This window comes from Colletotrichum abscissum (assembly GCF_030869225.1).
Source record: "Colletotrichum abscissum strain IMI 504890 chromosome Unknown Scaffold_6.1, whole genome shotgun sequence".
Classification (NCBI taxonomy): domain Eukaryota; kingdom Fungi; phylum Ascomycota; class Sordariomycetes; order Glomerellales; family Glomerellaceae; genus Colletotrichum; species Colletotrichum abscissum.
In genome coordinates, this window is record NW_026850503.1 from 821,046 (window position 1) to 835,135 (window position 14,090).

Sequence of the window (14,090 nt, forward strand, 5' to 3'; positions counted from 1 at the left end):
TAGATGCTAAATAGTAGCGGCTCTGCTTCGAGCTTACCCGAGAGTGACGAAGTCAACAATAACCAAGTTTCATACATCAGATCTTCGAAAGCCAAGGTAATATGAGGCTGCGTGGCTCATCTATCACTGATAAATGGGAGCTTATTCGTAGTATTCAACGTAACAGAGGCCATCCTCTCCACGAGGTAGTGTATATACATCAGGCAGCAAGAGTGTGGGTGGCTCCTTCCTCAATAGCAATGGAAACCATGACCTCGTGCCTTCCTCCAGCCTAGGTCTCGAAGGCCGCGCAAATTCAAGTCTTATGAAAAATACACGGTGCGTGAGGAAATTGCCTACCACCAGATCTCCCTCTTCGGGCGCATCTCCTAGCCTTTCTTACCTTTCCCCACCTTTACACTTGCCTTCCCTCACTAACCTTTTCACTCTCACCTTTTCACTCTCACCTTCTCACTCTCACCTTCTCACTCTCACCTTCTCACTCTCACACCTTCGACTCACATCACTACCCTCACCCCATCACTGTTTTGATCTCGCCCCGATCCCAACATCTCTGCCTTTCAATCGAATTCTTCGAATCCTCGTACACAACTCTCTTGGGTCTCTTCAAGACTTCCTGACAAATTCCATCAAACGCCGGGCAGCGAGAAATCGCTCCGCGCCCTGCATGGACCCGCCATCACCACCACAGTCTCGAGAAGAGGCGGATGCTCAGCTACAGACCATCGTACACGATCGAGGCATAGAAAATGGGCAAGCTAATAAATTCACGGAGAAACAACTACGAAACGCCCTCCAGGTTCTCGCAAAAAATCTGTATTGCACGTCAACCCATTTCATCTTGGAGCTTCTTCAAAATGCCGACGACAACGATTACTCCAAAGCGATTCAACGAGACTCACGCCCAAGTTTTAGGCTGAGCATCGAGAGCTGTATTGACAACAGCGGCGAAATTGTTCACTACTTGGAAACGGGATGCAACGAAAATGGCTTTTCTCTTGAGCAAATCGACGCTCTCTGCGCGATCGGAGAGAGCACAAAGAGCTTATCGAAAGAGGTCCATTCGGGATATATTGGAGAGAAGGGCATAGGCTTCAAGTCTGTTTTCAATGTCGCAAATGTAGTCTATGTCTCGAGTGGGCTCTACAGCTTCAAACTCGACAAGACAAGGGACATGCTGGGGGTTCTCCTGCCCCTCCCCGCGGTATTCATCAAACCTCAGCGCGAGTCTGAAAATACAAGCATGGCTCTTCAACTACTTGGCAATAGCGAGTTGGAAAGGATTGCCGTGGAGCTTACCAAGATCAAACCCGAAATACTGCTCTTTCTTCGCCGACTCAGACGCATCGTTGTCCAGACACCGGATGAGCAGGTTGACTACTTGGCTACATACACAGATCACGACACAGATTTCCACTGCGAAACGCGGACTATTACCATGCACACAAACAATTCGGAGCCAGCGACGGAAACTAAGTACGCCATTATCCGAAAGGCAGTGGAAGACATGCCAGAAGAATCTACAAGGAAAAACATCGGCGTCTCAGAGGTTACTCTTGCATTTCCGCTGGAGCAGGATGGTAGCCCAAAGGTTCAAAAGCAGCCAATCTTTGCATTCCTGCCAGTTGGCCACTATGGCTTCCAAGTAAGGACCAAAATCCCTCTGGTTTCTAGAAAACATCACTAATCGGACGCTTAGTTTCTCATTCAGAGCGACTTCATTCTACTCGCGGATCGGGAGCGCGTTCCCGCCGAAAACGCTTGGAACAACAAGATCAGAGAAGCAATTCCAATTGCATTCGAGGAGTCAGTCGAGAAATTCAACAAAGGTGGAGGTAAACTGCGTTACTCTTGGCCACGGTACTTGGTGCGATCTCCCTCTCACGATAACTTTTGGGACGGTCTGGAAGAATCCCTGATCAGACATCTTCAGTCTCGCCCAGTTCTCCAGAGTCGCGCGGGGATTGAGGATCTGCGAAAGCCGCAGGAACTCGTCTTCGTTTCTTCTGGATACTGCCTGGATGGAGTGCCTTTGATTGACTCACCGAAACAACGTCACCGCCATCTAGCATCCGAATACTCTCAAGAAGGAAATCTACCCAAAGGTTTCATGCGTCTGGGGGTAAGTACCATGGTTGCTGACGTGTTTGTGTCACATTTCTGTGAATGGGTTTCAGTAGAGAAACCCGACCTCACCACCAAGTCACAGAAATGGCACAGTAAAGTGGCTGCTATTCTCGTCCGCTCTGAGTCTTGGAAAGGGAGACTACGACGCTTGCCACTTGTGCCAACACTGGACGGGGATCTGCTTCCTGCGCGCACGGCAGACCTATACCTGGCGGCGAAGGCAGACATCCAAGGTGCTCCTCAAGGCCTTGGCCTCTTCTTCGTGCTCCCCGATGCGCGATCCGATGCCAAGAGAGACGTCCTCTTTGAATGGTTAGGGATCAAGAAGATCACATCGAACGATATTTGCAATCGAATTCTCCAAGACCATAACAAACGAAATCATGGTTGGGACCCCCGAGGAACCGAGCGTCTCATCGAAGACGCGTTCTACTTATTCCACAATCATCGTCCGCATTGGCTTCCAAAGATGAACCTCTGGGTTGCTACCTCCAACGGAAACGAGGTTTGCCGCGCCGATGCCGTCTACCTCATCGACCCAAAGATCCAACATAACCTCATTAGCAAGCACTCTTCTGAACCCAAGGCTTGCATGAACGTGCTGCATCCTGATTACGTCAGTCGAGGCGAGATCGCAGGTGAAGAACGCGCTGCCCAAAAAGGCGCCTTCATTGAGTGGTTGAAGAACAAACACGGAGTCGCAACATCGTTCAAGTTACTTGTCCGTGATCAGTCCTCTTCGGAAGTCGTCCTTAGTCGCGAAAGTCGATGGCTTCTCAAAAATGACTCCATGAGCTTCATACAACTCTTAAGAGACGAGTGGCTTCGAAACGGGCTGTTCTTCGAATACAGGGACTGCCTCTCAATTCTGCACCCACATGTCCAGGCCATGACAGTGCCTTGTCGAGACGGGGTCCAACGGAAACTCCAGGACACAGCGGTACCAACCAAAGCTCTGCTCCTCCACTGTCCACATCTTGCATTTGCAGATTTTCCTGACCCAGAGGACTTGATATGGCAGAAATTTGGAGCCTTTTCAGTCACTACTAAACCCAGTGTAGAGGCCTACGTCATGGAGCTCGAGATGATGAAAGGTTTGGCCATTGATGCGGATACTATGAAGGCTGCAAGTCACATCTATCTGTATCTGGCCAACAACAGCAAAGAGATCTCGGATGCTCAGCGGTAAGATTCTATTCAATTGATCCCGGGCGAGATAGCTAACCCGAGCAGTCAAGCCTTCGAGCACGCCAAGACGGTCTATCATCCAGTCCATGGTTGGCTCACCCCGAACGAATGCACTTGGAAGGCTCCTGCCTGCCTTGAGAATATCCGACCCCTTGCTGAGTTTTATCCTAAATGTGGGACTTTCTTTCAAGATATACTCCAAATCCCGGATGCCGGTATTCCTGACGTTATCAGAGAGTTGGGGCGTTTGGGAGGCCTATCAGCGGACACTTCAAAGGCACAGTCGATAAAGACAGTGCTCCTCTTCTTGTGCAAGTATCTCTCAAGTATGAAGGATCCTGCAAAAATGCCTCAGTGCTTCGAACCAAGAGCACTCCCATATTTCAAGGTTTTCCCCATGCTACCTACCACGCACAACTCAGGAGGTCCAGACGGCGCAACGTTCTTGTCTCTCAATGATAGCTGGTTCATTGCCGACCGCACGGCATTACGGACCGCGTTTGAGGGGAAAGTTTCCCTCCTGGACTTCGACGTCAAAGATATTGACAAGATCATGCCATTGGTAGCATGGCGTCACCTCTCTCCTCGACTCCTCAGCAATGCGGTAGAAGAGCATATCACTTACGTGAGCGCGCCGATAGCCCATCCACTTTGGTCCGAAAACATACAGAAGAAAGCAAAGTACATTGCGCTGTAAGTCACGTTCACCCAAACATTATTGCATCTCACTGACCTCGTATAGCCTCGGGACCAAAGCGACGCCGACGATTCCTACCTTCAAAGTTTCGCTAGCTTTGGGCATTTCAGTGCAAAGAGCAATCGGCGAGATAGTGGGCGAGTCTCGCAAAGGGCACATCTCTATCACGCAAGAGAAAGATGCCATTCATATCGTCGTCTTGCGGAACCCTTTCAAAGATACCAATCGACGGGTCGACATGGAGCTAGCTGACTTGTTTAGCCGGCTATTTGCAATCCAGGACGTCGAGCGCGGCCTTCTCATCTCACACATCCTCAAAGGCAGCTTTGCCGACGTGCGAGACATGTTGGAAGGAGTCAACATTCGTGTTCTCTTCGACGACGACCTCGACATCTCTACCAGCGTGTACAGCTCAATGACCAACTCGACGGAAGATCCCGCCGTCGCTTACAGAGAGCTGACCAGTGCAGTCGGGATGGGGGATGTTGCCAGGCAGTCAACTCCCACAATGTCCTACGCTCAGGCCTATGATAGAAGTTTTGGGAACGATGATTCAGACTATGATCCCCAATCCTACAGGTTCGAGGAAGTTGGATTTGCGGCAGAAGATTTTGTATGCGACGACTCTATGGCACAATGAAAACTCCGCTAACAAATTTGGTAGGTCAATTGCTACTTTTCCAAGGAAATACCCGACTGGGAGCCCGAGAAGCATTGGACAAGCCGTCTTCGGAAGAGATGTGGTTACTCGGACTTCCTTGGTGATGAGTCGGTCACAGCTGATTTCACGTACACAGACAGAGGAGGATACATGCTCCCGCTACTTCATAACGTGGGCATCGTCGAGGAGACCTGGTTTCGCCGAACCATCACGTATCACATGGAAGTGAAGGGAACGGTTCGCGGACTCGAGGAGCCTTTCCACCTGAGCCAGAAGCAGATGAATCTGGTGAGTTCTGCTTGCTCTCGTCATGGGGCCATCCTTCCTGGGGAAACATACCAAGCTTACTAACTACTGTAGACTCAAAAGTATCGCTTGGACAAGAGAAAGATACCGACGGATGTCTTCATCATCGTCCGGGTCTACGAAGTTGAGGGTGAGAAGCCAAGCTTCCGTTTCTACCTCGACCCGTGGGCCAAGATATTCAATGGAGAATTGGTCCTGACATCGGATCATGGATACTGTGTCGCGCCTTCGAGCGTTAGATGGACTTGAGACACGCGGATAAGAAGCCGAAAAGTGTTTCTGGTTGAATGGTACAAGCACGCGGGGCTGCTAAGTTGTAAGAATAGATGTAGACAATGTAGAAATAACCTTTCTCCCAGTTCACTTCGGCGCTCTTGATCTTCGATGAATGCTCATCAGCTTCTTCGACCTTTGGCCGTCCAAGTGGTTATCGCATGCAGTTGAAGAATGCAAGCGCCACCCCCGGACAAAACGACCCCAATTCAACCCACCGGAGACTTTCCAGCCCCGACTTGCGGAGCGTTCACGATCGAGGGCTTCATCGAGACATGGCCAGCCGGGCGGGGGAGTGAACATGGCAGCTAGGTGCGACCTTAAACGGGACGAGCTTTCGCGTATGAGCAAAGAATATGAATAGTGGAGAGAGTCGGACATTGCTCAGAGTTACCGGAAGAAAAACAAAGAAACGCTTCATCGGTTGATGATATTCGGGCCACAAGAGGATCGTTGCGGGGAGTTGCACGGCACAAACATGGGCACAATAAGACGGGGATCAGAGCTCGTGTCGAGTGGGTTTATTGCCTGCGGGGATCGGCATAGCAGCGCAAGGAAGATTTCCAAGGAACAACCTTTTATGAGTCGAGCAGCGACTAGGAGCAAGAGGTCCGAACGTTGGTACCGAAGCGAACTCCACGTTTTATTTGGTAGCCGAAGGTCGGGGAAGCTTCCAAGTCGTCGAGGAGTTGGCTTGCTGTTATTAATATCGTTCGTGTTTACTCCACGGGCTCGCTGCCGGGTTGCGTGTTGCAACACATGGCAAAGTTGGCGGTCAGGAGAAACGGCTACAGAATGTGCGTGGAGAGCGGCAGAGTGTCTGTGAGCAGCCAGCACTCAGCAGCGCGGTATCGCGGCAGCGCCATCTTTCTTGATGAATGAACCAGCCGAGATGAGTTTGAGTGAGTAAAAGCAAACCCCTCGCCTGATAAGGCAAGTCTAGAAGGTTCAATGTTTCCTTGCCTTTCTAACTAACCTTTCTCTTTCCTTCTCAGTAAAATTAATCAGAAACTCTACAGTATGCATCCCAGTCTCTTCGGCCACAGAGTTACCAGAAGGCGCCTAGGCAACCTGCAGAATAGAGTAATTCATTGTTTCTTTGCTGCAAGGAACATATTGCCAGTGACAAACTCTAATGAAATTGGTCAAATCAGGTGTTTACCGTGGGGCCCTTTCTCTCTTTTCCCTCCTTACCAAAGTCACCAGGACGGCAAAAACGGCCATTGGTCTCTCTGGTTTGGGTTTCCCCGTGTGGTAGGTATTCTGACTGACCCCTGGCCCCTGGTCTGCTGGTCCCGCATGTCACCTCGCACGATGTCATGCCAGCCCGGCACTCAGGTCGTAGAACCGGCCGGCCATCAACTCGCTCTTTTCGGGTGCTTTGTGCTACTACCAAGACGGCGACGCGTCAGGTTTGTCGGGCCTTGACAACTTAAGTCATCTCTGTGCGGATAGCTTGCCCGGCGGCCGATCAGCTAAAGAAAGTGAGAGCGGCAGACACACCGACTGACAGAATCTACGAGGGGGCACCGGGGGCAAAGCAGGACTGATGGGAAGGAAAAGTGCCGACGCCACAGGGCAGATAGATGATGGGCAAGTCGAGGCAGTTCGATACAATCCGATGGTTGTCTCAGCACAGCCAGCCGGCTCAACGCGTTCTTGGTTGGGCTCAAGCCACCTGCCATCCAATCAAAACGCACAGATGCCCGTATTTCGTCCGTCTCGTAGTCGTCTTTCGGCTGTCACACTTTTCATGAGGCTGGACGCTAAGCCAAGGTCGACGGGCAATCGAGAGTCAGGACACGAGCTAGAGAGCTGAAGCGTGAGTTGGTTAGACGGACGGACGGACCGCGAGACAGCGTGGATCAGCTAGATAGCTAGACAGCAAGATAGCTGGATAGTGGGCAACCTCCCGAAAGAATCCAGCTCCTTGCGCGCCAGCCCGTTGCTCGAATGAGCTCGAAAAAGGGATACCTACATCAAACAGCAATTCGCTGACGTTCCATTGGAGCCAGAAGAGTCAATTGGATGTCACCTCAATGACCGGCGCCACAAATCAGTTCACTCGCCCAGCTCGAGAATGATCACGCTGATTCCCCGTCTCTTCTGCCCCTGCCAACCCTTTTCCACCCGGAGCCAACTTGCCATTGACCAAAGAGATCATGGTTGCATGTTCCTGGCCAGAACCCGGTCCGTAGCCTAGGGTCTAGTTGTAGGTCGAATGGGTCCAGGTCCAGGATCCCAAGTCCCAGTGTGTGTTCTTCACAGTAGCTCGACGGCCCCAAGGTTCACACCCCCTTGCTCGCCAGTCAAGGTCGCGTCGCCCCAGCAGAAAAGCGAAAAGCTAACGCCTCCCCAAGCGGAGCTAACGTAACCCTCCACCCTCCACGAGTCCACCCCAATGGATATTGGAGACGCCGCCGTCGCGCGCGCCCGCCGCTGCGCGGTGCGGATATTTGGGATAAGCTTTTTGTGAGCAGAGGGCAGAAAGGGAAAAGCTTCAGAGTCAGGGCCAGGGGTCCCTCTCACTCGCTCGCTCCTGTCTCTGTCTCCCCCGAAGGAACGTGGTGGCTTGCCGGCGCGCGTTGGACTCATATTTATGGCCCATCCCGTCTTCTCGGGTCGACGTTGATTGCCTCTTCTTGATTCCTGTCTTGCTCAACTTCACGTCCACTAATCTCAACGTCGTCCACCCCGTCACGTCCTATATCTTACCCGATATATCAACCTAATACCGTGTAATACTCACAACAACCACACAACGTTCACAATGAAGTTCACTCTCGCCCTCGTTGCCGCCGGCCTTGTCGTCGCCCAGGACTTCTCTGGCCAGCCCTCCTGCGCCGTATGTTATAATCCTTTTGCCATCCCTATGACCCCGAACTAACGTTCTTCCCCCTCAGATTCCCTGCCTTACCGATGCCATCCCCAAGGTTGGCTGCGCCCTGACCGACACCGCCTGCCAGTGCACCAAGGAGAAGCAGGAGGCCCTCGTCCCCGTCGCCGCCTCCTGCCTGCTCGCCGCCTGCAACTCTGCCGACCTCGGCAAGGCCCAGTCTGCCGCCGCCGCCGCTTGCGCCGCCTACGCTGCCACCGCTGGCTCTGCTCAGCCCAGCGCTACCTCTGCTGCGGCTTCCGCCTCCGCCTCCGCCTCCGCTGCTGCTTCCTCGGCTGCCGCCTCTGTCTCTGCCTCCGTCTCCGGTGCTGTTTCCTCTGCTCTCGCTTCCGTCAGCGCCAGCGCGAGCGCCGCTCTGTCTTCCGCCTCTGCTTCCGCCTCTGCCATCGTCACCTCTGCCCGTAACGCCACTGCTTCCGTCAGCAGCGCTACTCTCTCTGTCTCCCGCACCGCTTCTACTGCTGTCACTGGCACCGGTACCGGCGCCAGCGCTACTGCCACTTCCACCGGCAACGCTGCACCCCAGGGCGGCGTCGCTGTTGGCGGCCTTGCCCTTGCTGCCATTGCTGGTATCGTTGCTGCTCTGTAAAGGGGTTGACATTTGACGATGGTTATGGGAAGGGACTGCCTCCTGGAAAGGGGTAGCATGTACGCACATACTGTGTAGATGAAACTACGCCATAGGAATTGTATGTGTAGGATGAATTAAAGCAACTGGACGTCTAGACTTAATGAGTATGGACGGAAGAAGTAGGAAGAAAAAGTTTATGATCATGGCCTGTTTTGTTGCTATTGGCGCAACTGTCTAGTAAAGACACAGGATAACATACTTTTTTAATCAAATATACCAAATACACAAGATCAATAATCCGCTTACGCCCTCATGATTACCTCTCCTTCGCTGCCATTGTTTTCGCTCCACGTTCAGTATATACAATCGGCAGGAGACAATCTGGACTTTTTGACGAGGAAGGCTAATCAGATCCGGGATCGGATGGAATCAAGCGCTGCTTCTGTCACAGGCAAAAGTTTCGTTGGTGACGCCATAACTGACGTTATCCTCTGTCTATCTCAAAAAGGTTTTACGCTTGGGGGTTTCCGGTCACTTTGAGCCAGCGGCAGGATGGCAGGCAAAAATTGTGCCCGAGTACGCCAAGGAAGGAAGCTTTGCCAAGTTATACTCGCGCATGGTAGTACTTATGGTCCAAAGATTCGGGCAGTACCAAGTGCGTTGTCAGAAGACCTGTCTGCTTGTAACATACAATTTACTTTAGGATGATACTTCCTTTCCACGACCGGTCTGATCCGACGTCATGTACACTGGTGTTAACGAAAGGCAAATATGAACTTGGTTGTAACTATCCGGGCATTAATTGAGAAAGGTTATTCTAACTAAAACGTTGGCATGGAAACTCGTGCCACTTCCCAAGTGTCATTGCAACGGTAGTTGAAGTAGTCCATCGGGTGGCTCCGGAAGACCGACTGCACTGTGATTCGGCCCCGAGTGGGGCCGGGTTCAAGCCTGCCGATGAAAGATTGTTGTCGCTGCTCGCCGCTATGGGAGTCGGACGGGTTAGTTCGAACAACCTGCACCTATGGTCAAAAGCCGCGCTTTCTCATCAAAGTTTCTCAATGCATCGATATTGATCTGCCTCCTTCCAAGTTGATAAAGGTGTCTCTCAGGTTGAAATTCGTCACCCGAAAGTTGTCAGCCTTGCTCGCTTCCCTTGAGAGGACATGACTAGCAATAGCGCAGTTTCCGTGGCAAGATTTGAATTCGCAACGCAATCTACGGAGCCTCCGTAACGCCAAAAGCCCGAATGTGTCTTGTGATGCGGGGAGCATGGGCTTGGGCCGGGAGTCACTGGCAAGTAGATGACTGTACAGGTGCAACGAGGAGCCACAACACTCGAAGATTGTGTAGTTTGTGATCTTCCACGTCAGCCCGAACACAGGTCTATCAGAGTCTGAATTCAAAAGTCTTCTGCAATTAGCTGTGACCTAGTTTACCGCTATTTGTTATCTTCTCCCCCCCGTGGTATTGCCTTACATGCCCTACGAATCTTCGCTGGCAGGCGCCGACAGACTAGATAACCCATCCCATATTTTCACACTACTCTACTGATTCCATTTCTTCCTACTATGGAGCTTAATGGGTGTCCTGTAGGTCTCAATTGCACACGCGATAAGAGCGAAGAGCAGATTAGCGATGTACCAGGAACTGGAGTAAGTCTGAACGTCGACGAGTATTACATCGGCCTGTAATTTCAGTGGCTATCTTATCCCGCACGCAAGCTGACTTGTTCAACTCCATGTTGAAAGAGGTAAGCCCCATACTCTACATGACACCAAGATAGCTAATCAACTCTGATGATCAGATATTTTGGCTTTGGGTGCTTCTACTCTGGGGTACCTCGAAGCTATTCGTTGCTGCCGCTGTCGAACGATGGTTCACAAAAGTACCGGAGAACAGCCCCCAAAGCACCGGTTGGCAGTTTGGTCAGGTGCTTCCGATGCTCCTCCTGGCGGCACCCCTTATTACCTTGTTCGGCTCATTTATCTCGGAACCAAAATGCAAAGATCATAACAAACACTATGTGGAGTTCACACAAGGTTCTGCGCCTAGCACCGATCGAGCCCAGAGCTCCGAACAGGCCTTCGTGTCGACCATGATGGCAAAACGTACGGCAGCAAACTCTCCTAACGATGCATTGACGAAACAAAACAATAGCGAAAGCAATATGAGTCTATTCTTTGTTATCTCCAGGGATGTGTATTCCGAAACGCAGTGGATGTAGCCTTATTTGACTTCAAGCCTCGTTGTGATAGATGTACATGTATGTTTTCTCTTACGTTATGCGACCTCGACATTCTACTGCATGTCTTCTTATTTCAATGGTATCTATGTAGTATCTGAGTGGCTTTTGCCGTATTGGACGCCAACGTGGTACATGTTCACAGAGGAAGGCGTCTTCTATTTAGCTCTCTTAAGCTATCCATTTGCTGGACATGCCACCATCTTAGCCGGACTAACGGTCCTTGATTGGACAGGTAGGTCTTCTGGAACACTCGGATATTGTTTTTCAAGTGCTATTTTTTGGCTTTTCGCAATTCTGTTATATGGTTTGTACACTTGGATTACCTGTTGGGATGTGATCAATTCAGACCGGAAGACACGATCAGTCATTCTTTCACGATTGTACTATACGGGCTCTATGTACTCGTATCTCTAATTAATAGCCTAAAGAGGCTTATGAAATGAGAAAAAGGGCTCGTATAGACGGGGAGATTTGCTGAAATCATTATTTCTTGAACTCCTCGAACTCCTTGTTATGCCTAGTTGACCATAGATGCATAGAAAAGCCCATCCTTTGGCGGTTGGCGATGACTGAAACGCCTCTGCCAAAAATTGCTCAGCAAAGTCCCTTTGAACATCCACATGCGGGGATGCTCGAAATATATAGATAACCCAGCTTATGAAGGAGGTTACAGAGCTTGGGAAGGATTCGAGAAATGAAGAGTCTCCAATCACCGAGCCCGTGACTACCTGCCCACCGTGAATTATCGACTCTAGCGGTTCCCCGCACAAAACTTGATCGGAATCCTACGTAAATATTCAAAGGAACCTTTGGTAACCTTCTACCTGAGAACCAGCTTGACTTTCAGAGCTTCGGGGGTTAGGCCTCATGGTCCGGGGTAGGCCGGCTGTCCTGGTGGGGCCGAAAGCCGGAGCCGATGCTAACCCCGACGGGTGCCGTCCTTTTCGCGCACCACTGTACTTACCACTTCAAATAGGTAGTTGAGGCGACTTTTCGTGTACAATATGACTTGAAAGTCGGTGTGTATGTTTATGTTTTTGCCTACGTTCGATCGGATTCGAAACCGGGTGGGTGTTGCGCTTGCAGAACGCTATGCAGCTCACGATATGCACAGCGGCACAGGCTGGTAGCGATAGGCCAGCCTGATCTAAATTAGTCCGCCATGACCGCCATCGCGGTGATACAAATTGATCCTCTGGGCAATATCTCAACTCCCTGCCAGAGAATTAATGATCTTAATTCGCTAAATGGAAAGGGAAGCTGACCTCCCTGTCATTTGGGTGCATGACGATCCAAAGGAGCCATTGTCTCAGTCCTGCAGCATCGCCATCAGGATTGCTATGTGATCATCGCACCCTGAGATCAAGCAGACATTGAAATAAAAAGGACAAGTTTCGCCCGTGGTTGTTTCCAGTTTTATGAAGATTAACATAGCATTACTATTGGTCGAAAATAGTGAACCATAGAGAGAGTTGATGATCGTATTTTGAGAATGTCCAGATCTCTATGTCCATCCAAGCTTAACTGCACATCACCTGGCGCCTGGGAGCCTAACAGTGATATAGCTGGTCGGGGGGTAAGCTTTTGGGCCCCTCGCTTAAGCCCTCAATGAATAAGACACTGGACATCACTGAGAACTTTTTCACAGGTCCTTATTGGATTCGTCGGAACAGGATATCTTGTCTTCCTCCTCCTTGTGGTTCACTACTTCGTAGCATACGATCCAGACCTGCCTCCTGTGCAGCAGGTGAGTGATGGCGAGAGACAAAGCCAAGCAACGAGTCTAGAACGGCTACCAGGGAATATCCCAGGGCCTCCCAGCACAAATGTCTACATTTCTAGGGATTGCATCCATTTGAGACCGAATCTGGTCGACGTCAATCTTCTCGCTTTGGTTAGAACATGGGTGGCAAGGCTTCTGATCCTTGCGGGAGCATCACTCCCGCTCGCTAGCGAAAGTCGCTCGAAACGCGTCAGGCATTGTTTCAATATGGTGAGTCGCCGAGTATCCTCTTTGAATCTTGAGAGAAAACAAGAACAGTCATGTAACCTGTTGCGTTCAGTGCATAATCGCCATTTGCGATGTGCAAATGATCACAGGAATGAGCATTCTCATCGGCGGATTCATATGCTTGGACGAACACCTATCGGCTCTCCATTGGCAGATCATCACCTACCTGGCTTGGTTTTCCAGTGTCACCCATCTGTCTGGTCTGACGGTTCTGAGGAGGTATTTCCAGACACGCCCACTGGAAAGGTCATTGCGAATCACCCTTATGCTTACCCTGTTATCCATTCTCATAGTGGCCATGATTCCATCCGGTTTCTTCAACTGGAAATCGCCACGGGCTGACTCTACTGATCCTCAGCCAATTGCAGCTTTAGCCAAATCGCCTGCGGCATGCTTCTTCAACCTGGCTTGTGGAGAACAACTCTATCGAGAGAGTTTCAGGAGGAGTTGCACTGAATTTTGTTACAAATCATACAATGAATCAGAACAACAGTCAAACTGTCTACGAGATTTCCCCTCTTATCTCGATGGCTTCGATTGCCGTCGGTTGGGGAAATCGTCTGCATTGCAAGAAATGGTTATCTCAACAGTCTTACTCCTCTTCGGGTTTGCTTCGAGGGCATTCAAACTGTCAAGTCGTGCTTCTAGCACAATCCATCGGAGGTTCACCTTGCCAGTAAGAAACTACGCGCTTGACTGCTTCACAAAGCTGGAAAATTTGGTCCCAAACCATGAGAGACAGGCCAGTAGAAGACAGTACCTCGATAAAATTCTCTCTGATGCATGGCGGCATTTGGTGGTGAGACCTGTACTTGCGACTCTTCTAGTCGTGTCGGCACATTTCGAGCTTTTCAATTCCATGCTCGGAGAAGTGTATGGCGATGCGCGATAGGGCAATGGCTGCCCAAAGACAGAATCACCATGAGCCGAGCCGTCCTGACGCAACAAATATCGAGGCATCGACTAATCAGAACCGCCGTATCAATGGCCGCAATATTTTATTGGGAGACTATTATATCGAGACTGATTGGATGCCGCCTTGCATGACTTCTAGCTTTATGACGATTTGGACGCATGTCTTCTTCCTCTTTTGGTTTGCTACCGATGCTTTC

General features: G+C 50.6%; 4 protein-coding genes across 4 annotated transcripts; all 4 read left to right on the forward strand.

Moving 5' to 3' along the window:
• Positions 1-667: 667 nt before the first annotated feature.
• Positions 668-5,228, forward strand: CABS01_03274 (uncharacterized protein; the record flags this gene model as incomplete). Its single annotated transcript, XM_060536651.1, has 7 exons — positions 668-1,645; positions 1,700-2,122; positions 2,210-3,312; positions 3,361-4,008; positions 4,058-4,625; positions 4,677-4,961; positions 5,034-5,228. The coding sequence occupies 7 exons, from the start codon at positions 668-670 to the stop codon at positions 5,226-5,228; spliced, it is 4,200 nt and encodes a 1,399-aa protein (XP_060392570.1).
• Positions 5,229-5,413: 185 nt separating this feature from the next.
• CABS01_03275 (uncharacterized protein) lies at positions 5,414-5,551 on the forward strand (the record flags this gene model as incomplete). The annotated part of the gene is made up of 1 exon (XM_060536652.1): positions 5,414-5,551. The coding sequence occupies one exon, from the start codon at positions 5,414-5,416 to the stop codon at positions 5,549-5,551; it is 138 nt and encodes a 45-aa protein (XP_060392571.1).
• Positions 5,552-8,022: 2,471 nt separating this feature from the next.
• Positions 8,023-8,737, forward strand: CABS01_03276 (uncharacterized protein; the record flags this gene model as incomplete). Its single annotated transcript, XM_060536653.1, has 2 exons — positions 8,023-8,097; positions 8,156-8,737. 2 exons carry the CDS (start codon positions 8,023-8,025, stop codon positions 8,735-8,737), a joined length of 657 nt encoding a protein of 218 aa, XP_060392572.1.
• Positions 8,738-12,459: 3,722 nt separating this feature from the next.
• CABS01_03277 (uncharacterized protein) lies at positions 12,460-13,870 on the forward strand (the record flags this gene model as incomplete). The annotated part of the gene is made up of 3 exons (XM_060536654.1): positions 12,460-12,543; positions 12,616-12,960; positions 13,031-13,870. 3 exons carry the CDS (start codon positions 12,460-12,462, stop codon positions 13,868-13,870), a joined length of 1,269 nt encoding a protein of 422 aa, XP_060392573.1.
• Positions 13,871-14,090: the final 220 nt, after the last annotated feature.